The sequence below is a fragment of the Netta rufina genome, assembly GCF_964035555.1.
Source record: "Netta rufina genome assembly, chromosome: 26".
In the NCBI taxonomy this organism is placed as follows: Eukaryota; Metazoa; Chordata; class Aves; order Anseriformes; family Anatidae; genus Netta; species Netta rufina.
The window spans coordinates 3,121,075-3,145,947 of NC_140150.1; the positions used below are offsets into that span (position 1 = coordinate 3,121,075).

Here is a 24,873-nt window from a genome sequence, read left to right on the forward strand (position 1 = left end):
GTGGGGGAGGGCTGAGCTCGAGCAGCTCCTGGAACTTGGAACTGCTTCACGCCGGGCTGTGCTTGCAGCCGGGCTCTCGAGCAGATTACAATTCCTCCGTGTTCATTGAAAACTGAGCAATTGCTGCTAAAAGCCTACCCCGGAGAGATGCTGGTCACACTGCCCTGCACACTGCGGCCAGCAGCTTTTGATACAGCCAGAAAAAATCCAAACAGAAGCTCTGTGGGGGCTTTGCTCTGGCAGCCTACATTTACCCCAGCTGCCCTTTAGCACCATGCTTGCCTAAAAACATACTCAGGGCTTTGAATTAGACTGAGGTCGCATTTTCTGTAACCTTTTTCCCCCCCGTCCTTCCCTCTTGGGGCAAATCCCTCACTGACACAGCATGTTCTCCCTGTCAGCTGTGCTGCAATGTGAGGGCAGAGCTGCCTGAAGGGCCCGAGCACAGGTTTTGAGGTGGGAGCTGCCCTGGGTGGCGTGGAAGGACTGCGCCGGGCCGATGGGTCCATCTGGTGGCCGGTGCCCCTCCGAAGCAGCAGAGATCAGCAGCCCCCAGGGGCAGGGGTCCTGCTGCCAGCACCCAGGCTCCCAGGTCCCTGCTCCTGGGGTTCGGGGAGCAGCAGCACCCCAGCTTCTTCCCTTGCCCTCTGGCCTTAGAACAGCTTGGGAACAGGATAAAGAAAACAGGTTAGAAATTGGGAAGTGATGGGTTTGACAGCTAAGGTGGGGATGGTGTGATACAGAGAGGTTGCAAAAAATGCTGCTGCCTGGCTAATTAGTCTGATTACTTGATTAATTAGCCAGTTAGCCCTGTCCCACGCACCATCATGCCCAGGAGGAAATGCTTCCCACTTCCCACCCAGGGAAGCCACGGGGACACTGCAGCGTTAGAGGGCTCTGGGATCCCAGGGGGGAAGTTTGGGGCAGGGGGGGCTCCAGGGAAAAGGAAGTGCCACGAAGGACACCAGGAGGTGAAGGAAGCAGCGCTCTGCTCTAAGCAGGGAAGCTGGTAGCTCTGTCTGGGCATGCAGATTGAGCTGTAGATCACTGCCCCCTACAAATCGGGGCTGCAGCCCCACAGCAGAACCCAACCCCCTGGGGCTGGGCACCGCTTGCTGCAGCATCCCCCGGGCTGACCCCATCCACCTCCTTGCTGCCCCGCCATCCCTCTGGAGACAGCAGGCAGGACCGGTGGGACTGAATAATTTAATTCCCCATCTGAAAAGGGGCCGAGAAAAAAATAAAAGCTCCTCGTTAGTGCAAAAACCCAACCGCTCCAGCGCCCCGCGGTCAGCTCTCTGCCGCCGTCCAGATGTCGATGCTCTGGATGATGAGCCACTCGCTCTGGCCCTTGGTCACCCGGATCCTCACGCACTCCACGGGGCCGGGCGCTCCCTTCTCCAGCCCCCTGCTCTCAAAGAGCCCCTTCTCGAAGGTGCCCACGGTGATGTAGGCAGAGCAGTCCCGGCCATCAGCCCGTCGCCTCCGGCCCAGCTCCAGCACCCCCGCGCGCAAGAAATCCCCCTGGCGCTCATCAGAGCCTGTCCGCACCCGCACACGGGTGATGCGGGCTGGCTGGTGGAAGACGATGCAGAAGGTGCTGCCATCTTCTGGGTTTTTCCCCCAAAAGTACCCCCCTGAGGCACTGTAAGCCTTGAGGGGCTCGTAGTTCTCAAAGACGGTCATGCTGGTGAACAAGGCTGCGGGAGGGTTGTCCGGGAGGTCCATGGCATCAGCCTCAAACTCATCATCCTCCAGCCGGTTGACGGTGCCCTGGAAGGAGGAGTAGAGGCCCATGTGCTGGAAGAGGGAGGGCTTGAAGCGGATGACGTCCTTCTGGGTGAGCAGGAGGCGAAAGTAGACCAGCAGCCAGTCACAGGGCATCTCCTGGTAGAAGAGGAGGAGGAAGCGAGCCAGGCGAGGAAGGTCACTGGAGCGGTAGAGCTTACCGATGTAGCCCAGCTTGGAGAACTCGAGGGTGGCCCAGGTCGTGCCTTCCTGCGAGGCCACTGCCTTTCGGATGGCCGTGAAGAAGGACTTGGCAGACCACACGTCGTCCTCGATCATCAAGTAGTAGGAGGAAAGGTTGGCGGCGAAGGCCAGGAGGAAGGCGTAATCCACGTTCTGTTTGGACCTGAACTTCACCCGCTCCTCCGGGTCGTTGTAGTTTCTCTTGAGGCCCTCCAGGGTCGGGTAAAACTCCTGGGGAGCGTGGATCAGCAGGAGCTGGCCCAGGAGGATGCGGTGAGCAAACTTGCGGGTGATGTCGGCGGCCACCCGGGCGTTCCAGCCAGGGTCCGTGTCAGCCAGGTGCACCACCACCACCATCTCCTGCAGCTCCTCCTTTGTCGACTGCTTGAAGAGGGACGTGAGCGTGGCCGGGAGGTAGTAGCCGCGTGGCCGCCGCACTGACGACAGCCCCACCGTCAAGAACTCTGCAAGGAAAAAAAAAAAAAAGGCATCAGCAGGCTGAGGGGGAGACCCAGGATGCAACCCGGGGAGATTTTTTCCCTGCAAGCCATGAAAAAGGGGGTTCCAGCTCTCCACATAGCCAGCCCACACAGTTAGTCCTATTCATGGCCTCAAGTCCGAGGCCTTCAGGGTCCTTCCTGAAGCCACCAGCATCTCAGGAGGTACCAAAAACTGTACCAAAGGGCAGGGAGAGGCCAGGATGAGCAGTCAGGGGCTCCTCCGAAGAGGAAATATCCAGGAAAAAGACACCTTAAAAACACAAAACATGGGGAAGAAAGGGCAGATACAGTTCGCGGGTCTGGGATGGCATCATGGTACAGCTCCGTGTCCTCGGAGCCATGTCTCTACCCCATTCTGAACCTCATGACGATGAAACACAGGGGGATGAGGCAATTCTGTGCCTTCCCTGTGGACAACTTGTGGTTTTTGTTCAGATTTCTTATTTGCTGCAACTTCTCTCATTCCCTTTCTGTACAGCACAGCGCGTGTCTGCCCAGAGAAGCCGTGGATGCCTTGTGCTTGGAGGTGCTCAGGGCCAGGCTGGATGGGGCTTTGCATGACCTGATCCAGTGGGAGGTGTCCTCACCCACGGCAGGGGTTGGGATTAGACGATCTTTAAGGTCCCTTCCAACCTAAACTGTTCTGTGACTCCGTGCTGGGTCACTGGTTTTGGCACAAACGTGCCCGGGGCTGCCCTGAGCTCCTCCCCAGGGCACGTGAATTGCTTTTTGCGTACCCGTCCAAGAGCTCAGTGTGCATCTCCCACCCTGGGGTCACCCAGTCACCCAGCCCCACCTCCTGCTGAGGGAGGACAACCCCAGAGCCCTGCCCAACCCAGGGTCCCAGAGCCACTCACTTTTGCGGGGTGGCAGGGAGCCGGCGAGGAGGTGGTAGGAGACGTTGTGGGGCGCAGAGAGGTTGTCCAGGTCCTGGAGGATGTTCAGGGCCCCTTCTGGCTTCAGGATCTGCAGGGTGGCGTCTGGGGGTAGGTCCCTAAACTCCACCTGGATGGGAGCCACAGGAGGTCAGCTCAGAGCCCGGGGTGCTGATGGCTGCATGCACGCGAGGTGGGGGGAGCAAAGGGCAAGGGAGAGCCCCCAAATCCTGCCCTCCCAAATCCTGCTTTGGGGCAGCCCCAAGCGTACAGAGCAACACCAGGGAGGGGAGAAGGCAGAGCTGGGGATGCCACGGGACAAGGGAGGGAGCAGAACCAGCCGTGAGGATCCATACGGGGCAGGGAGGCAGGGGATGTGCAGTGGAGGACATCCCAGTTCCCCCCCTCCAGGGGGATGACACCGGTGCAGGACTCACCTCGAGGGGCTCCTGCTCCTGCCAGCTGCCCCTGTGCAGGAGGAGGAAGAGGAGGAGGAGGACGAAGGCTGTGAGCGCAGCCGTGAGGCAGCGCTTCGGGGAGCATCTCATAGCACCGGGCCAGCCCGCTGAGGCCTGGGGGAGGAAAAGGCAGATGAGAGCACAGCACGACCCCAGGATAGGTACCACAGGGACAAGGCAGTGTCCCCAGCCCCTGCTCCTGCCTCTGTCCTGCACCGAGCAGGCAGGACCTGTGCCATCACCTCCGATCCCAGGCAGCTGCCAGCAGCCACCCCTACCCCTGCCCAGCCACGTCCCTTGCTTGGAATGACAAGAAAGCTGCCCCTGGGGTGGTGGTGGGGGGGAAAAGTCACCTTCAAGGAGCTCACATTGCCCTTAAGATATTCTCCCTCGCAGCAGAGGCGTGGCAGGAGGCTAAAAGGCTCCTGTGTTTATCTGGGGTTTTTCCATTCTAAATGCTGGGGCTGCCCTGGAACAGGGGAAAGTGGAGAGCGAGTGCCCAGCGCCGCGGGGCAGACGCAGCGCGTGCATCCAAACCGCTCGCAGTGTCTGGTGAAAGCGCCTTTCAACACGGAGCCGCTGAGGAAAAGCCCTCCCAGGCAGCACAGGAAAAAAGCCGGGAGCTGCCAGGCTTCACCCAGGACTTCTACAAAAAGTCAGCAGCTCCCAGGGGGAGGCGAAGCCTTGCTCAAAGCGTGGACGTGGGATGCTCCCAGCACACCCACGCTCTCCAGGCGGCAGCAGCCGGCGCAGCACCTCCGGTCCCGCAGCCCTGCCCTGGAGTTCGGGCCCCTCCGAACTATTTGGAGAGAAAAAAAAAAAAGATTTCGGCCCCAAAATCCTTCGGTGGGGGGTGTTAACATCCTAATGAGCCAGCAGCCATCCTTGCTGACCTCACCTGGGAGTGCTGCTTGGAGATCAGCGACTACAACACACCGAGCTGCCATCCGAGCCTGCCCTGCTTCCTGGGGGGGCAGGGGGGGAACGTGCTGCTCCTGCTGGGCTGGGGAAGCTCTTCCCTTTTTTTTTTTTTCCCCTCCTCAGCCTCTTCCTTACATCACGGTTTCCCACGAAGCGGAGCCTCTGAAGGGTGCTCACGCCCCAGGCTCCTCGGCCTTTGAGCTGAGGCAGCTGGGATCAGCCGAGGCATCACGTTATCGGGGTCAGCCTCACCTTCCCACCCCTGTAGGGCTGGCTGATCGCAGCCTTAACGAGCCCCAGCCCGGCCAAGGGGAGCAGAGGAGCCACTTCACCTGGCTTGAACCCAGCGGGTGTCAGGGAAGGGGCCAAAGGAGACGCCGCGATGGCTGCGCTCTGATTATCGCCGCTTCTTCAAAGCTCTCAGAGCTGTTTGAAACCTCTTCCAAGGCCCAGGGGGCACAGCACAGCGGGATTTGGGGTGCTCCCTGCCCTAGGCCAGCCCCACAGCCAGCTCTTCCCCATGCCCCTGGGCTTCTCTTTGCCCTGTGGGACAGCACCGAAGCCAGGGGATGGGCTGGGAACACCAGGGCTCAGCACCCGACCCTGCACGGGGCTGCTCCCATTGATGCTCCGTGAGGCCAAAGGGTCCTGGGTGGAAAACACGGCACTGCTGAGCAGCCCCAGAGCCTCCCGAGCACGGCTTGGCTTGGAGCAGGGAAAAGGGGATCCCATAGGGGACGGGTCCCTGCGGTTGGTCCCCCCCCGGTCACACACTCCTGGAGCCTCCGGCATCGCCCCGCTCCGCAGGCTTAGCAGAGGACGGAAGGTAACGAATGAATGATGATGAACTCCCTGCTTTCACTTCTCCATTTTTCCTCCAGCAGCCCACTGAGATCAGCGCAAGCGGGGACAACGCTGTGGTGCCACGGTCACGTCGTGGTTCCTCCGCTTTGTCAGGAGCCTTGTGGCCCAGCGGGCTCTGAGACAGCTCCGAGACAGCTCGGTGACAGCAGTGGCCTTGACTCCGAGGGGAACAAGGAGGAGGAAACGCGCAGCCTCGCTCCACAAAGGCTGCAAACAGAGGCCGGATGCTCCCGGCTGCCACCCGTGGCGCTGGGAGAGGTTGGGCTGCTCGCAGGGGGTGGCAGCAGCTGGGGCTCGGCGGTGCCAGGTGGCACTGGGGAAACTGAGGCAGGGCAAAGGGCTGTGTTGCCCAACGCGGTGAGGGCTGGGTGCACGAGGCAGGGCTCAGCGCCTCTCATCGCTGCCTGGAGGGGTCCCCAAGGCAGATCTGGGCATGGTTTAACCCAGTGCCAAAAACACTGCTCACACGAGTGGGGGATGTGACAAATTGGGGTGGCACCGAGCCCCGCGAGGGCAAATCCCAGCTGCTCGGGGCGCTGCTGGTCCTGGGAAGCAGCCAAGGGCCCTACCCGGTGCCCCATGGGTCTCCCTGCTCAAAGGTCAGCCCAGGGGGAGGAAGGAGAGGAAGAGATGCATTTCTCCACCCCAGAACTCCAAGAGGCAAAGCTTTAGGTCGATACAGGTCTCCTACCTCCCTGCAGCACGAGGGGTCTCCAAGGGCAGCTCGGTAAGGGGACGCTCGGGTCCAACCTGGTCCCTGCAGCCAACAGCACGGGGAAGCTCCAGCCCCCTGCCCTCTCCCCAGGCACCCCTTTCCCGTGCAGGCCCTGAGGATGATGGCTCAGCCCCCAGCACCGCTCCGGACGACCCCACAGGGATGGCACAGACTTACGGGGCACGCGGGGACCTGGGCTGTGGGTGCGGGCTCGCCGTCCGCAGCTCCTCTGGCCGGGCTCTGGTTTCTCGCTCTGCAAAGCCCCACCCCAGCCCTCACCTGCCTCCAGCAGAGGAGGAGCGTCCACGGGCGGCCTCGGCCCCGTGCCAGGAGCTCGATGAACCAGCCAGGCTGGGCGAAGGGCCCCCAGCCCTGCTGCGGTGGTCAGGGCAGCCCCGGCCTCCCCCGGGATCAGGCATCCTACAGGGACACCGCCTGCATCCCATCCAGACACCCTCTCCATCATCGACCCCACAGCCACAGGTGAGAGCAGCCCCCCCGGGGCTCTCACCAGGCCCCCGCACCCCAAATTCCTTTTGGGAATCCACTGCTTGGGGCCCACCGCTTCCCCCGAGCCGTGCAGGACCCCCCGGCAGCCCTCGTGGCCGCGGTGCCCACCACCAACCACCTGCAGCACCCCCAGAGCCACATCCCAACCCCCTGACACAGCGACGTGCTGGTGGCCCTGCTCCTCTCCCACTTCGTTTATCCAAAACACAATCCCATTTCCCTCATCCCCTCGCCAGCCAGGACCTCTCCTACCTTCAGGCCGGCCCTGGCTTCTCAGAACGGGGCCGTTCTCGTGCTGAAAGGTCCCGGGGAGCTGCAGCGGGGCCGGCAGTGAATTGCTGCCCAGCCACAAGCTGCAGGAGGCGGCGGGGCCGTCCTTGTCATGGCCCCGAGCCCAGCGCAGGAAGGAACTGGGGCTCGGTGCTTCCTGCCCCAGTGGGAGGAAGCGGGGCCTCGAAGCCAGCCCTGGGGCTGTGCCAGGTGCAGGTCCCCTCGCTCGCAGCCTGGCTCCATCCTTGTCCTTGCATTGGGCAGGGAATCCCAAAGGTGCTGCAGAAGGGGGGCCACGGTGCAGGTTGCGGTGTCCGGGCACAACCAGCACGGGGTTGGGCTCTCCCACCTTTTATCAACTGAATTACGAGGATCTGCACGTGCAGCAGCTGGGGGCACGGAGCTGGACCAGTGGCAAGGAAAATACCAGCAAGGAGAGGGGCAGGGTGAGGCCATGGGGATGGCCGAGACTCCCCGAGCCTCCCCGACCTCCGTGTGGAAACCCGAGCGCCGTGCCGGATCAGCTTACGGCCCTTCATTATTCAGGAGCCCGAGCAGAACAAAGTGGAGCTAAAACAGGGCCCCACGCACCAGGGAGAGCATCGGGGCTCCGGCCATCGCAGTAGGGGCCCGTGCTGACCGCCAGGGGATGTTATCCTCACCCCGAGCCACAGCGGGGATCAGTTTTGTCACAGCATCACCTGCAGCTGGTGACCCAGATGAGAGGCAGAGGGATGAGCACGAGGCTTTGGGTGAGCTCGAGTGGAAGGAGCTCGCCCCACTCATGTGAGAGCACGAAGGATGTTCCTGCAAGGGCTGTGTGTGAGAGGTAAGGGGTGGAAAGCCCCAAATTCAGGGCTGAGGTCTGGCCAGGAGCCCCTCACCTCACCAAAGGGCAGGCAGAGCACAGCCTCGCAGCACCCCTGCCCCTCACAGACCGCAGGGCAGCTCTTCCCGTGAGGCTTCTCCATCCACATTTCAATACCCAAATTTCAAACCACAAGCCCGCTGGGCACAGGAAACACCCTGCCCCTCCTGCTTCCTGCTGCTGCGCCCCCAGCTGCCCCTCCTGGCAGAGCTACAGGGCTGAGAGCCATTTGTGGTCTGCACCACGCGCTGCTGGAGGAGTTCCTCTAGCAGAGGAACCACGCTCTGTGACTACCAAGGCCTTGTTGCTGCGTTCACCGATTCCTAGCCCCACCACAAAGATGACTCCGATACTCACGCTGTCCCGAATCAGCTTCCTTCTGCACAGGCACTTCGCACACTCATGCATTGCACAATGCCTGAATGGAAAATCCCTCCACAGCAGCAGCCCCAGCACTTCAAAGCCACCCTTTCTTTTCTTGCAGGCCAAAGGCAATCACAGGTCGGACCAAGCTCCACTGTCACAGGAACCCGCTTTGTTATCTCAGCTGTAACACACTTTTCTTGCACTGGAACTTACCTGCCAGTTCCAACATACCTGCTCAGCAGCAGAGAAAAGGGAAACTGAGGCAGGAGTTTTTCCAAACGCATTTGTTTGAAGTCAACATCACAGAGCTCTAACACAGCTCCGTGACGGGCAGATGTCCTTGGTGGTGATTTACACTGGGGCAGAAGCACATGAGAGAAACTCCTGCCAGGCAGCTACAGGGACTGTGGGTTATTTGCATGTTAAATGAAGAACTCCCTCTCCCAGTCACCCGCTGCTTTCCAGGAGCTTCACCAAACAGAATACGTGGCCAACAGACAAGAAATGCTTTGTTACCCCTGCTTGAGACAAGATCTGATGTCAAACAGGACTGAAGCTCAGTCACTGGTGGACAGCAGAGCTCAGTATGGGGTTACCACCTCTGCCGTTACTCACCTGCGTGCCAGCACCTCCTCTGCCTGCTGCCACTCCTCCAGGAGACCCGCGGCTGTCAGCAGCAAGATGCTCACCCACTGAATTTCCTGCCCAATTCACTCTGGGCACGACAGGCTGCTCCTCACAGGCCCAGCCTCAGCACCCCACTCCCTCCTCAAACAAGATCTTTTCTCTCTGGTGACCACTGAACTGAGGGAACAGCAGGAGCTGCACCAGGGGAGGCTGGACATTAGGAAAAGGTTCTTCAGCAAGAGGGCAGTCGGGCACTGGAACAGGCTCCCTATGGTGACAGTCATGGCTCCGAGCCTTCTGGAGTTCAACTGTTTGGACACTGCTCTCAGACACAGGGTCCGATTTTAGGTCCTGTGCAGAGCTAGGAGTTGGACTCGATGATCCTTGTGGGTCCCTTCCAATTCGGGATATTCTACCATTCTAACAAGCACCCCAGAGCCACAGCAGCTGCAGAAAGTTTCAGGGTTTCTTCTTCCTCATGGCAATTAAATTTGTTTGGTCAAGAGCTAAATCGCTGACTGCTTCTGAGCTTTCCAGTGTCAACAGGCCAACACTGCTCCACTGCTCTGACAAAAAACAGACTCAAGTCCTTCACAGCTGCTCAAGTTACTTTAGTTTATCCCCTGCATCTCCTCTCCCTCCATCTTCTCTGAAAAGTACCTGACGAAGTACCTCTGAAAAATTTTAGAAGTTTAGATCTTCTTTTCAAAGGGGAACATCACCGTGAGAACTTGGAATATCTTTACACTCAGGAAAGACCTTTGCCTTACAAATCCTCTTTGAAATAACGCCTTTGTTTGATCACGTATGCTGTTCTTTAAACGTCTGTTGGACTGTGAATCAGCATTATTGTTGATCATTGCTGCTTTGCTTACTGCTTTCAGACACTGAAATATCACACTGTATTTGAATGCAATCATGTGGCAGTAAAAAAAACAAAAAACATGCATCTCATTTGTCAATTGTTTCCGGTCACATTAAAGCTCAAAAGCAAGACTTCCTGCTTCTTCCTGAACAACAGAAAACAGGACCACTTTCGTTAGCACCAAAAGGATTTTAAATGAACAGTTCCAGGGAGCTCCTTTCAAATCATAAAACGTGAATTTTACATAAAAGTGTTTACAAATAGTTTCTGCTTTACACTCAGCTCTGCTCATCACTGACCAGAAGTTATATACATACAGACTAGCTCAGTAGCTTCAACCACTTTCAGGGAGGCTGCAGAATTTATTTTAAGAAAAAAAAAACAAAACAAAAAACAGGATTTCCTGGTTCCTAGAAATTTTCTTCAGCCTGTCAGATTCAGTCACCTGCCGGCTGCTGCAGACGCAGGAGAGCACTAAGCTTTTGGAGAGAAGGGGTACTGTGGGTGCCACCAATCCAGGAGCCGCACGCTATGCACAGGGTCCAGCACAACCTGCACTCCTTGGTCAAGGCGCGGTTTCTTGCCGTTGCGGACAGGGGCGTCCTGGAAGACCAGACGCACGCGATGATGCCTCATGTCTGTGCTCACGTTGATGGTGAACTGCAAGGAGAGAGACAAGGAGGTGCTGTAGGAGGCAGACAGATTCTAGAAATGCCTGTTTCCAGATAAATGCAGACTGATCGCTGACAGGAGGTATGAAAATCAGTTCTTTTTGGTTACATCAGCATTTAAAATACATTACTGATAAAGAATGATTGACTCCCTTCAGGTAGGTTTTCCACAAAGCAATTTAGATTTAATTTTTATTTACCTAGAAGGAGAAAAGATACCATTTCAAAAATCAAAGCAATGAATAAGCAGAAGAATTAAAGAAAAAAGAAAATTAAAAAAAAAAAGTAAATGTAAATTGCTAAGAATGAAGCTGTACATATCCAGGGTACTTCAGGTGCTTGGAAAGTTATACTCTGACTCCAAAACTGAATTCAAACCAGTCCTCTTCAACTGGCAACCCCAAGTAACAATGTGAGCATGCAAGCAAGTGGCTCTCAGAGGAAGCCTGGATTCACTGCTCTGCTTTAGGTGAGGCCAGCCCGAGCCTCCCTTGGGCACAGGCCAACCCTGCACAAAGTTACAAGACTACAGGTGCAGACACAGGTGCTGTCCCACACCTAACCACGCCTGTGCTCCATTCTGATGCAACACCTCCAACTGGAGCACAGCTTGCTGGTTCTAAAGCCACCGGTTCTCCCAGCAATCAGGGACCACAGACATATTCCAGGAGTTTGCTCGTACAGGTTCTGCTTTCAGAATTTGCTGCCTTGAGGCAAGGAGAGATTTTATTAAGGAGGGAATACCTCTTCTCCTGCCTCCCCACTTCTCCCCTGCTGTGGTGCTGAGAACTGATCTGCTCCCAGCTGCTGCACATGCACACAAACTCAGCTTCTTCCCCTAAACAGGGAAGAGCTGATGGATCTGCAAGCAGCTAAATTGAGGAGATCCTTAGCAATTCCTCTGATCGTTAACCTTGAGACTCCCACAACCGGCTGGTTGGTGCTGCAGTAGGATTTATACACCAGAGGTTTCCCTCTCCTTTCAAAACCTGCGCGTGCAAAGATTGTGTGGTGGATTACTCAAACACTTACCAAGGTAAACGTCATACCCATGACTATTGGCACGAATATGAAGTTAAAGGTGGTGATCTGCAGTAAACAGCAATCCTGGTCAGGGTTCGTATGGACTTCTTCATACTGGATGGGTGGCTGAAGACCTTTGCAACATTTGCTCTTAAATCTGGGAGACTTCAAAGAAAGAGACACGTTTAGCTAAGCAGGAGCCTTTGGTTTCTTCTCACCAGTTCTGACTAGCAGGTTCTCACCACATTCCCATACACTTGGGCAGCGTTACATAAACAACAACAAGCCACCACTCGGGAAAAGGAATCTGAAGGGCCATTTCTTTAGACAGGAAAGCTGCAGAATTCCCAGGGTTGCCTTAGGCTACAAGCTTCTCCCAAGACCCAGTGCTTTTTCTTGGCAGGCACTGGCTTTCCTCACTTCTTGGGGAAATCCTTCCAGTGGTAAGACAAGCAGTTTCAGATTTAGATCTACATTTTGACCACTCGACTTAAACAGTCTGTTTTCTAGTGGTAATCAGTAGATCACTTATCTTATCCAAAGACAAGATTATTTGGGGTGACAAACAATCCACATCTTACAGCGGATCAATGAGGAAACAAAATATCAAATGCAAAGATAAAAGCACATGACTGGACACATCTTGGTGATATAGACTGAAAACTGAGCGCAGTTTCAGAATGAGTTTCAGCTTCCCAAGTGATTCAGAGTTTCCATTTACTGTCCGAACTCACTCAAAATGTTTCCACCTTCCCTTCCACCACTCAGAAATACAATTACTTCTTAAAAAGAAGAAAACAAAAAAAAAGCCAGAGCTATTCTGGTTTTTCTTTCATGACAGTTTGGCTTTCATACCTGCTTTTTGAACTTGAAGTTGAATTCCCACATTGCTTCTTGTCTGTTCCCTTCAAGCTTTTTGCACCAGAAAAGCAGACACTGAGGTAGAAAAAAAGAAATACACAACTATGAAACCCTTGGAGGCACCGCTTTAAATAAGTTTTAGCAGAGCATTAAGGCTTCCAATTACAAACACAATTACATAGGAACAGTTAGGAGCCATTTACTCAAATTAATTATGTTCAGAGATCACACCCAGCAGTTTAAGTCTCCCAGTCTCAAGTTGGCCAATTCACAGTGCAGTGGGATGATACAACTTGTAGCCACTGACCTGCTAAACAGAAATCTCTCTGTGCTATTTGTCCCTTTGGTAAGGCAGAGATGAGCAGTGCAGGTTCACCTGGTTCCTGCACCCACCAAGAACTGCCAATAAACCAGACTCCAAACAAGACTACGCAAAGCAGCCACTTAGAACGAGGCTCAAGAAGGAGAGAATCCAGAGGGAAACGCAAAGACTGATGTATGACCTTCGAGGTGACAGATGATAAAGGTCCAAAGCCACTTAAGAATCAAAAGAAAGTCTTGACACTGGGCACTATCATACTTCAGAGCACAAAAACACTGCCACGTCAGCAGTTTCTATCAACCTACTGCTCCCGTTTCAAAGGAAAATGAGAGAAGTACCTCCTCCAACACCTGAGGTAACCAGCACTGCCCTCCCACGCAGACATACACCAAGAGTCCTCTAATTTAACAGAGTTATCACCATACGGTCCACAGGTTCCATCCCAGCATGCAGCTCTACTTCTAGCAGGAGTCCCAGCAGAACTCCTGCATTAAAACAAGGAGAAGGGAAATTCCCTGCCTGCCACTGAGCGGCAGCAACTACCTTAACAGCCAACACAACAACCTGGCGAGTCAATGCACACACCACTGACCATGTTTCTACACCACACATGCCAGCCCTCCACAGCTGGTCTGATCTGGTCCTTTCAAGCAGCGTCAACAGGAAAAGGAAGAGTAATACTGATAAAGACAACTCCTCGTGACACACGTGCCAGCTCTGGTGCACCAAGAAGGCCTGGCTGGGTCACGGGGGGAAGCACACATTTAACTTAAATCCAGTATAGAGGGACCCCAACTGAAACAAAGCCAGAGCCATTCTCCACCACTGAACCTCTGTAATTAGCAGCTACAGGCGATACAAGACCCTGTACTTCAGCTCTGAGTCACATCCATAGGAGTCATTAGAAGCTCTTTATCTCAACAGTCTTCACGAGGTGACCAGCAAAGCTTTGGGAAGTCAAGCTCAGAAACGCACATCACGGAACCTCCACCTGGGAGAAGGTGACCCTCACTTTTTGCAGGTAACATTCTCCAGATTTTTCTTTCCTCAGGTGCGCAGCTGCTGCTGAGTTTAACTCCACCATCAGCAGCATTTGTCATTCACCTGCACAGGCGGCCTGGTCTAGCAACTTGTTTGGTCAAGGCAAGTAGTGAAGCACAAAATGGTCAGTACCTCCTAAGGGGCAGAGGATGTTGTCCACGGGTCAGCCGTCCTGCCCTTCAGACGCGCCGTACGGCCTGCCGCTCCACCAAAATTAATGGGGGTGTCTTTAAAGGGCAAACACTTCTGCTGACACCATAACGGCTCCAGTGTCCCACACAAGCTAGGCTAGGGAAAGAAAAAAGGAAATTAAAGAGGAAAAGCTAGATTCGGTAACATGGGGGACTGGGGGCTCCTCTTGCCACATGCACTTTACGTAGGCGTCTGCCGTTAGTTTCAGTGACCCCTAAAGGTACCAAAAGCCCATGAAAGCAAGAACATGGGGAGGCAATTTCAGATCCTCCTCCATAACCCCGTGCTTAGGTGTGTCAGTGCACAGTAACACGTGGAGCTCAGCGTCTTGCAATGCAGTAGTACAGCAAGACCAGGCTTGGGACAGCTCTTTTGTGCTCCGAGGGGTTAGGTCAGACCTCCGCTGCCCTAAACAAAGCCTCATCACCATTTAATTTCCTTTTTTAAAAGACGAATTGTAGAAGACTGCACTTCAAGACTCTTTCTCAAACTATTAGTACAGTAGAAGCACTAGCAGGGGGCACCAAAGCCGTTATGATGTCAACACGAACACTTCTAAGATAACAATCCTACAGCACCATCTCAGGGTTTCTAGCTCTTACAGCCACGCTATCAGATCCAAGCAGCATGCATGCCATGAAATGAGACTCTGAAGGGCTAAAGATAAGTTAGAACTTCCTAGAAATGTTTTGCTTTTTATTTTTAAGCAAAGATGACACCCTAAGTGGGGAAACAGAAAGAGAACGAAGAGCCCTGGATGCAGAGAGATGACTGCACACAGAACTCTGTGCTTTTTTCCGGCTCTGCAGCACCACCTGCTTGTGTTACCGCTCAACGCTCCCTAAGTAGTATGAGGTTTTCTTTTTTTCCAGGGAGAGGAAGGAAGAGAGAAGGGATGTTACACACAGAGCGATGGGGTTGCTCTATTTTGCATGGAAAATTGTACAACTGTTGAACCAAAGGCACTTCTGTCTGGCTCCAAAAACCTCATTCAACTGGTTTGGAAGGTGGAGAATTCATGCTGTTGCTTAAGCTGTCCACAAAGTATCAGACAGTTGTAAGCTACAACCAAACAAGAAACCCGGAGGCGTATAAGAGTTAAAAGATCGATAGAAATTTAAGAGGAATGGATACACAAGTGCTCCAAGCTCTGACAGCAGGTGGAGTTGCCTGCCCACACCAGTGACAAACCCCTTACAGCCCAACACAACTGCAAGCCCAGTCCCAAAGCAGACATGTGCTCTGCACATTTGCTGTGCTCACAAGGTCACTACCTTCCCTCAGTCAGACACCAAAGACAACGCGTGACCTGGAGGAATGTGGTAGGAAATGATTCCCTTTCGGTGGCTATCAGTGTCGCTTCTTATCTCTCCATCTGCCTGCTGCGGAGAAGAGAAGTGTTCTGACAGGTAGTGTCCAAATAAAGCAGTGGACATCAACACTGACCCTACTGTCACCTCCTTCCAGCAACAAATTTGTAACAGAGGAGGGAAGAGCTGCAAATATCCCTGGCAGTTCTGACACTCGAGGAAGCAGGCACCTTTTTGACAACTACAAAGCTGTTGTAGTAGGACTTAGGCACCCAGAAGAGTAAATAAAATCCCCTGCAGCAGTAGCTATGCAGATACAAATAACCAATGCACTTTTACAAGTCATTAGTCCAAGTTAATCCTACCTCCCAAGCTTCACACAAAATTTTGGATCCAATTACCTTTCAAGATCCCTTAAGCCTGAGGCTTTTCTACAGTTCTAAATGTCTATTTTCCTTTTAGAAAGAGAATAAAAACAGAAAAAGCAACATCTCCAACACAACCCACTTCCTTAGCGATCCCACTTACTCTGGAATTTTTTAAAGTGCTGGGAGTACTGTCTGGAATAGCTGGATTCCTGGAGACTCGAGATGCAAAAGGCTCGTACATGTGGTACAGCGACCGGATGACGCACGCACGGAGACAGTGCAGCTTCTCCATGGACTCCGGCCGCAAGCGGAGGGGCAGGTACGCGTCCAGGCTGTAGTGCCTGAAAAGCCAACGACAAAGCCAACATAACCCGAGGGCTCAGAATGCCAAAAACATGCAGAAGAGAGCTCTGAGAAAAACGAACATCTAATTGATCATAGGACCCGTTGTCAGCTCAGTCTGCAAGGGTTCTGCACCGCTCTCCATGGAACTACTGAAGAGTCTCAAAGGCTTCACCTGTATCACTCCGGGCTCCAGCACACACAGAAGCATGTGATGTTACAATTCCCCACTAATTCCCCTGCAGACAGCTTCCCCAGACAGACCAGCTGGTATTTGAGTTGTAGGACAGGCAAAGGCCTGCAGATTCATGCAGGTTCCCTAGGACTCATGTTAGGTGAGCTTCCCTGCATCATTACGGACAACTGCCTGAGCAGTGTGAATGACTGAGCCACACTGTGATCAGAGAAAGTGCCAAAGACGACTTTGCTAGGGAACTTCACTCAAAAAAATAATAATAAAAAAAATGGGGCAAGGATGACCATAGCTGTGATGCGCCCTGTACTTGTGTTGCTTGTGTTTCGTGTGCAACAGATAGAGAAATGTAAAGAAAATGTTCTGTCCTGAAGGAAAGTCTGAGTGACATACGCCTGGACAGAAGGATTTGTTTCCAGTTGTGACCTTCTTTGCTCTTTTGTTTCATTTATAAAATATTTCTGCCACTGAGACAGCTCCTAAATGCATTAGTTTCTTTCATGCCATCCTAGATACAGGAAGGTGACCATGATCAAAGCTTGAGGCAGGGCAAGGTTTCTGCCAGTGAGGATTGCTTGCCTTTAAGGTAACAGCACCGACCTTACTGCAAGCATCTTCTGAGCACTTCATATACAAAGCGCACAGTTTTGAACAGGAACGTGTAGACTATTGCAAGCAGAAAAGTGCACAAGGCTTTGAGATCTTACATGAAGCATCTGGGAATATATCACAGATCCATTCCCAAAGCAGAGGCAATACAGCACAACACCTTCCCAAACAAGGCCCACACCATCACTGCAATATGCAAGTACCATGCTCTCAAGCCTGTAGGAAAATATTCTCTAATTTACAGCTCTGCAGAGAACCGGTCGCTGCTGAAGCCTCCTACAAGTAGTTAAATCATCCTCTGGAGTCTCACCTTCTGTAGAGTCTGGTCCAAAAGGCGGCAGTGCAAGTAACAGTCCAGGCTTTCTTGCAAATCAAAGAGAACCGGACGATGTCTTCAGGGCGAATGTAGGAAGCCAGCAGCAGCCAGATGTCAATGGGGTATTCTTCTCCACCGTCACCATCAGGGTCTTCTAAATACAACACAGGTGCATTAGTGTAATAAAGAACCTCTTTGCCAAATCACATCTAGAGGCACATACTTAAATACTGCTAGCAGGTATAAACAGTCATCTAAACAAACCCGAGCAACTACAACGTCATTGTCACCGCTCCTGGTTTTGGTTAGCATGAGCTTGTCCACCTGTGCAACCACAACACCCTCCCTTTGCTGGATATATGCCATCGCTTATCACTGCTGCACTGGTAGCACAAGTGTACCAAGTAGCAGCTTCAAAGACTAATCTCCGCTGGAAGGGACACCTGGAGGTCTCCAGTCCAAACAGCCCAGCTCAAAGCAGGTTGACTGACACCAGTTTCGTGTCACAGAGCGCTCAGGATCTCGTCCAGTCAGCTTGTGATTGTCTCCAGGTATGGAGACCCCACAGCCTTTCTGGACCCCTCTGCAGCACTTGACTCTTTCCCAATGAAAGAACAAAACTTAAGTGGAAAAACAAAGGCCACAAGGCAAATACAGCCACGGTGTGAAGGGACAAGCTTTGCTCTTTAATCAAAATGGTTCATTTAACAGGTCAAAGTACACTGCACACAAGATGTCCCCGAACATCAAGATGTTGTCACAGCTGTCAATTCTTTTGTTCAAACGGTCAAAACATTTTTGTAGGAGTTCTGCAAGGGAGGGCAAGCAATTCCCTTCTGCAACTCCTCTAATGGCTGATCAGCTGCTCTCATTAAATCCATGTTTTAATTAAATCTTCTGAGATGGCAAACATTTAACGCAGCTCAGAGATGAATAAAATGGCCCATTGTTCTCAGAGGTGTGTCAGAATCTCTTCACCAAAACTGAAGGTTCACAAACTCATTTAATTCCTGCAGTGGTTTTAAGCTAGCACCACATTTTTTTCCACAAACGTTGTTGCAGGTTTAGGAGATAAAATACATTTAATAGAACATGAATGGCTAAACAATACCATGCAGTGGCAACACTATGAGAAAGAGAACATACAACTTGTACAAAGCACTGGCAGGAAAAAAAAAAAAAAAACGCCACAAGGTTTGGAAACAAGTGGCACGAAGGAGGTGTTTAAGAACTCAAGGGTGCCACATTTAATCTTCAACTATCAGCTTAACAACAAAGGGTAATAACCCGATGTGATAACTGCAACCCTCATTGCCAAGGAAAGTTCTGGATGCACTCACCTACACCACTGAGGATTTACAGCAGCCACACCCACAGCAGGCTGTAACAGATTAAACTCTTAACCCAGGGGAACTCTGCATTTACAGTCCTTACCGGACACTGATCTGTTGCACAAATTAGTACCAGTATTAATAAGTTCAAATTCCTTTCTTAAGCAAAGCTTAACTTGCTTTCTTGTGCTTCAGCAGAAGCAAGCTTTTATTAGGAAATTCTGCAGGGTGCCACAGTGCAGCAAGTCAGTGTTAGACTTGTTGTTTGTGGCGTACTGCTTTCCATACAGCTGCACCAAGGGTGACTGCTGAAATACAGCAACAGAATTAGTGCATTGTGGTGCTACCAGGGCCAAATTTGCTCAGTTGTAGGGGAAAAAAACAAAACAAACTAAGAAACCTCTTGAAACCCATTTGCAGCACACTGCAGCCTTGGAAACATCCTGAAAACAGGGCCTGGATCCTGCCAATAAACGCATCACAGGCAGCAATGTTTTTTGTGTGTGCTTTTTTTTTTTTCCCCCTCCCCAAAGCAACACTGCTTTCACCTACATGCCTTCAGTGAAAAACGGTAATACGTGTCCGCTGGCAAATTTTCACAACTCCTGAAGAGCAGCAGTAGTTTTCTAAGGCTGAGAGAAGTTTGCTGAAAGCAACAAGCTCTTAGGCTTTAATTTCACACCCCAAGGTCTGCCTAAGTGAAAAGGCAACACATCTGACTGAGTCACAGCAGGTTTCTCTGGAGAAATGGGGTAGATTTCACCCCCCTGGCATTTATTTTATTTTTTAAACAATTATGAGTTACAGAATCCCCTGAAGAGCCACATTACTAGCCTGTAAATAGAAGTCTCTAACATCACACATGCAGAAGATCCTGAGGAAGCCCACGAAGAGCACCCCAGGAGAGGCTGGCAGCCGTACCGTACCTTTGTGCCTTTTGCTCTTCTTTTTTCTAGACGCAGTTCGCCCGCTGATGCTTTCCTTCGTGTCCATTTCATCGCTGCTGTCACAGGACTCTCCAGATACGGAGAGAACTTCTTCAGAAGGAACACAAGAAGCTTCCAAACCACAGAGGGATTTTACTAGAACGACAAACAACGACATGGTGAGTACGTCAGCAAAGAGAAAAAGGCAATCCAAGTTCAGGAGACACTTCAGTGGAACCAAAGCCACTGCTAAGAAACAGCAACCTAAATTCATTAAAGCCTTCTAGTGACACAAGCAAGTAAATCCTAGGCCTAAGGATTACCTTGCCAGAGCAAGATTAACACAGGTGAATGAATTGGAAGCAATTATTCAGCCTCTTCTTTTAAGGAACTACCACCGAGGATAATCAGCAGCACATTATGCAGATGATCCTATTGCTTTAGCTGAGGCTGTTTACAACTCTGAATAAAACGTGTTGCCCTGCATACCAGAGCACCCTTGCATGACCACCATTCAGTCTGTATAAAGCCACCACCCACGCTGTAATTGTCCCCTGAACACCCTGAAGGTATACTTCCTCCTCAGCAGGACAAAGAGATCCTGTGGCTGAAGACAGACAACCCATCAGAAATACAACTGGGAGCCAAGTGCACAGGAATTCCACTTGTCCTAGAATTTAGTGAAGGGGAAAACTCTGGCCTAATGAGGAAAACAGCAAGTGGAGACAGTATTTCTTTTGCAGCCTCCAGGGGAGACGTTCAGATGCATCACTGTTACGAAACATTATTTTTGCAAGTTGATCCATAAACTGAGGGCTCATTAGGGCAGAAAAATCCACGTGTGAGGAAGTAACAGTACAGTCTTGAAAAACAAAGGTGCAGCCCTACGTTACAGCTGCATCAGCCACTGTCACAGAGAGACCAGGACGATAAACTCTCTGCCAGTCTGCACGGTACAGGCTCACACACACTCAAGAACGCTGATTTTCTACCTAATGTGCTCGGAAGAAGATAGGGAACTGACCAGAAACCAACCTAGGCTGGAAGTGTTCTCATTTCTAACCACAGAGCAAGGCTCTGCAATGGCAACACAGCAGGTGGAAAGACAGTCTTAACACAGAGCTTGAGCAGTTTAGGAGAAGGGACTGCATCCCTAGGCTTTCAGCCACAGCAGAGGACTGCAGTGCTTTGCTAAGCTAATTCTACCATTTTTTTGTCCCCTATTTTCTTTTCTTTTTTTTTTTTTTTTTGAAACTTCGTAAAACTGTATGCATCTGCAGTAGTGATATCCTTCACGCTGTCAAACAGCACTGCCCTCTCTACGTGACCCTTTGTAGGCAAAGCCAAAGAGAAACAGATGGCAAGCCGAGTGACAGCAAGTTGTGCCATCAAACACAGCCACGCAAGAGAGGCTGACAGCAGATCAGGAGTCAGGGAAGGGTTGAGAAAAAGACACTGTCACACTCCTGGAAGGAAAGCTCGGCACGATACCTGGGCTGACAACACGAGGCTGTTCACACACTGAGTCACGCTGCATTGCAACCTTGCCAGAGAGGCACCCTCGCCTCATCTCACAGTGCTAATCCCACCTCGCCCCCAGGGGTTAGGAAGGGAAGGGAAAAAAAGCTCAGAAAAATTCCACCTGGCCTTTGCTCCCCTGCTCGCCTCCTGGCAGCCACGGGCAGGGCGATGTTTGCTGAGAGCCAGAAAAAATAAGAGAGGTGAGTGAGGCCAAAGGCCAAAGTTTCCCGGGGATCTCCTCCCTGCTGCCTGCTGTCCCTGTGCGGGGACAAACTGCAGCATGGTGCGCAGCAGATAAGGCTGCAGGACATCCCCGAGGATCAGCTCCTCAGGAAGGGGAAGCCCCAATGACTCTGCAAAGCCCTGAGAAAGGGGTGGGCAGGGACTGCTGTGACCTGGAGTCATCCAGACAGCGAGAAGGCAAACCAGGAATAGGATGCAGGAGTTTAGGAGAGGGATTAAGCCGCACAGGGCAGGTGGTGCAAGGACTCAGAGCAGGGGGCAAGATGTTAAAGGTGATGCAGTTTGCTGCCTATGAAGCTGAACCACGCTGCCTCAAAGGGAGAGCCAATGTAAGGATGAATGGGAGATGGAACAGGGAGAGGGAAGCCCCCAGCCTACTGCAGAGAGTGGGAGGTGCCCTGATATAAAAAGCTCGAGGAGTAGTGAATAGAACGGATAATCACCAGCATCACCACCCTGTACTGTTCCCCCAAAACAGGCACCCATACAATGGGCACCTTCTCCTTAAACATTTAAGATTACAACCACATAACCGGAGTTTTCCCCATATAAAGAGTTCAGCTGTCACTGCTGATACAGTAACATCCACTCCCAACCCATTCTACCCCTTAGACCAGCTACATTTGAGTCAAATCCTAAACATCAACTGCTCTAGAGCAAGCAGAGTGTTAGCCCAGAACGTTCCTATTGCCCTCAGCAGCTAGAAAACAAGGAGGAAGTAGATAACAAAATATTGCAATACATTTTCAGGAAACTGCTTGCTTACACAGTTGCAAGAAAACAACAACAACACGCTCAAAAGACCTCCCTGCAACCACAGCACAATTTGCCAGAACGACCACAACCTTATTCCGAATTCAAAGACTTTTATTTCATAACTTTGTTATCTACAGTTTTGTGTAAGGTAATAAAGTCATACTCATGATTTTTTTTTTTGTTTTTGTTTGTTGTGGTATTGTTTCAAGCTGCAGATAACTCCAAATATTAAGTCAAAAAAAAAACAAAAAAAAACAGGGCTTCCATTTCAGGCACTAACGAAGACTCAGCAATTCTGCTGGGTTTGTGGCTGGCTTTCTGCAAAAACAACCTGTCTAGGAGCCTGAGCATCTGAGAGAGAAATGCAGACTCATTTTCGGGCATCAAATTAGACTGTCAGATCTCAGGCCCAGGGGGTGTGGGGGGCTCTCCCCCAGCACACGGAGTCCAGCAGGACGGGGTGAGCCTTCCCCCCTGCACTGCCCAGCCCGCTCTCACCTTCCTGCTGCACCGCGTTGGCCACGGCCTTCTTCACCCGTCCGGATTTCACCACGGCCGGGTCTGAGTTCGCATAATCCGCCACGGTCACTGCGGGAAGGGAAAGGAGATGGGGGAGTCAGCGGGTTACGGCTCACGGGGAGGGGAGACGAGGCCCTGAGAGCCCCGATCCCTCCTCAAGGGGCTGGGACCGAGCCGAGCAGGAGGCACCCAGCACCAAAAGGTGCCTGGGGGGGGTGTGGGGGGCACCCCCGGCCTGCACCCAGCAGGGCCCAGCTCCCCCCCAACCCCCTCAGCGAGGCCGGGCCCAGCCCCGCTTTTCCCCGTCCCCCCCCCCATAAGGCCCCAAATCTGGGCCCTCCCCAAATCTGGGCCCTCACCGCGCTCGGAGCAGACGTCGTCGGCCCGGAACTTGAGGCGTTTGCGGGCTCCCCTCTTGGGCATGGCGGCGGCTTCGGGGCGGCCTCGCGGGGCCATGTCCCGGCCCGTCCTGACCCGGCCCGGCCCGGCCCGTCCCGAGCGGGGCCGCCGCGGGGCCGCGGGGACAGCGCCGCCCCCCCCCCTCCCCTCCCCTCCCCTCCCTCCCCCCCTCTGCCCCGCCCCCCCCGCCTCGCGAGAGCGTGACGTCACCCGCCCGCGCGGCGCTCTGACGTCATACCGCAGGGTGACATCGCTCCTCCTGCCCCCCCCCTTCAGCAGTGGTCCCCGTTGATGACGTAATTGCCCCCCCCCCCCCCCCCCCCCAGTGCTCCCAGTGATGGGGCGCTGGGGTGAGGTCCTCCCAGTATGAGCAGCCCCAGTTCCAGTCCTGCCCAGTGTTCCCAGTAACAATGGGCTCTGGGATGGCTGCCTCCCCCCAAGCACTCCCAGTAACGGGGGCTTGAGGCAACTGGTCTCCCCAGTGCTCCCAGTAAAAAGGGAGTCTGGGGTAACTGCCCATCCCCAAGCACTCCCAGTAACAGTGCCCTGAGGTAACTGGCCACCCCAGTCCTCCCAGTAATGAGGAGCTCTGGGGTAACTGTCCCCTCTAAGTACTCCCAGTAACAGTGTCTTAAGGTAACCGGCCACCCCAGTCCTCCCAGTAACGAGAGCCTCTGGGATGGCTGCCCCAACCCCAGTTCTCCCAGTAACAAGGGGCTCCAAGATGGCTGCCCCAACCCCAGTGCTCCCAGTAAGAAGGGAGCTGCCCCCAGCCCTCCCATCATGAAGTATGAGGACCTCTGAGGTGACACCACCCCCCAGTCCTCTCAGTAACGAGGGCCTCTGGAGTGCTAACCCCCACACCAGTCCTCCCAGTATCAAGGATCTCTGGGCAAACTGGTCTTCCCAGTACGAATGGCCTCTGTGCTGATAGCCCCCACCCCAGCTCCAGCCCTGCCCAGTCCTCCCCATAACGAGAACCCTTGGGGTACCCACCCCCCAGTAACCAGTCCCTTGTCCCCCCAGCCTTGTGGGGTGCCCCACAACCAGGGCCTCCCCTGGCCCCATCCCACTTCGACCCCAACTCTGGGGGTCCCCCAGCACCTCGGGGGGGGCTCGGCCTCATGTGGCACAACACCACCACCCCCATTTCTTTTAGGGCCGCGCTAAATCCTCGGCGCTTGGCGATGCCACCTCGTGGGGAAGGACCCCACAAAGGTGTTTGGGATTCCACTAAGCAGGGTGGGGGGGGTCCCCATGCTCTGCCCCCCAAATTTAGGGTGGTTGGGGCAGGGCCACGCTCAGTGTGTGGCTCAAGCCCTTGGTGCTGCCCAGGCAGGCACCGCATGGCCCCCAGCATGTTTCTGTCGGAGTTTCCTCAAATACCTTATTACCCTAAAACGCTCTATTTTATCAGCAGAGAGCGGATCTGACAATCGAGTTTTGATTTTCCCTGACAGAAAAGGTCATTCCTTGACCAAAAAAAAAAAAAAACAAAAAAAAAAACACGATTCCTAATCGCATTCCTCTATTTTTGGAGCAGCTGATACAACCAGATCCCGAGGCTGATGGCTTTACCTACCTCCTCGGTTGCTTGGACACTCGAAAAATGTTTTTCTTTGGGCTACGCGATTCGTCATCGTTATGTGGGAACTGTATTAAAGCGGTATTTTTAAGAAGCAGCCCTCTTACTGGTGTGGAAAACGGAGGGGGTTTCACCCACCGAGGTGGCTGCTTCCAGGTCTGGCCGCGGATCCTGCAGGCTGGTGACACCAGTGGCATTTATCTTCTGGGATCTTCCCCCAAAATTAGCTGGTAAAACCACCAAAAATGGGCTCTGGGAGTCCGTGAGGTGGAGGAACCACCACTGCCACATCCTGAGTGGGGCACCCTAAGGTGCTCCAGGTATGGTGACCCCACAAGGTAGTGAGCACCCACCTGGGCTTTAAGAGGCCCCAAATTAATTGCTCACCTGCTAATGAAGCATGGCGCTGCGTTAATCACCCCCCTTCGCTCCTGGGGGGGGTTATGGGGCACCCAGGGCTCAGCTGCCCTCCTGGGTGGGGGGCACCCCACAGCCCTGCTGCTGCCCCGGGTGAGGACATGGGGGGACCCTTCCC

The 24,873-nt window shown here is 53.2% G+C and overlaps 2 protein-coding genes across 4 annotated transcripts; both read right to left on the reverse strand.

Annotated features, from left to right (window-relative positions):
• Positions 1-1,192: 1,192 nt before the first annotated feature.
• On the reverse strand, positions 1,193-9,996 carry LOC311219122 (alpha-1,6-mannosyl-glycoprotein 4-beta-N-acetylglucosaminyltransferase-like). Of its 2 annotated transcripts, none has more exons than XM_084302126.1 (4): positions 8,934-9,996; positions 3,784-3,918; positions 3,329-3,476; positions 1,193-2,435 (listed from the first exon to the last, which is right to left on the reverse strand). In XM_084302126.1, exons 2-4 carry the CDS (start codon positions 3,892-3,894, stop codon positions 1,291-1,293), a joined length of 1,404 nt encoding a protein of 467 aa, XP_084158252.1. In that variant the 5' UTR covers positions 3,895-3,918; positions 8,934-9,996; the 3' UTR covers positions 1,193-1,290. The 2 variants fall into 2 exon arrangements, with proteins under 2 accessions (XP_084158252.1, XP_084158251.1); XM_084302125.1 differs by lacking the exon at positions 8,934-9,996 and adding an exon at positions 7,067-7,183.
• A 143-nt stretch (positions 9,997-10,139) lies between these two features.
• TMEM183A (transmembrane protein 183A) lies at positions 10,140-22,883 on the reverse strand. 2 transcript variants are annotated; one of them, XM_084301895.1, is made up of 8 exons: positions 22,714-22,883; positions 22,334-22,423; positions 19,316-19,471; positions 17,053-17,209; positions 15,759-15,939; positions 12,360-12,440; positions 11,514-11,669; positions 10,140-10,470 (listed from the first exon to the last, which is right to left on the reverse strand). In XM_084301895.1, the coding sequence occupies exons 1-8, from the start codon at positions 22,808-22,810 to the stop codon at positions 10,285-10,287; spliced, it is 1,104 nt and encodes a 367-aa protein (XP_084158021.1). In that variant the 5' UTR covers positions 22,811-22,883; the 3' UTR covers positions 10,140-10,284. The 2 variants fall into 2 exon arrangements, with proteins under 2 accessions (XP_084158021.1, XP_084158020.1); XM_084301894.1 differs by having other exon boundaries at positions 17,053-17,212.
• Between the last annotated feature and the right edge of the window lie 1,990 nt (positions 22,884-24,873).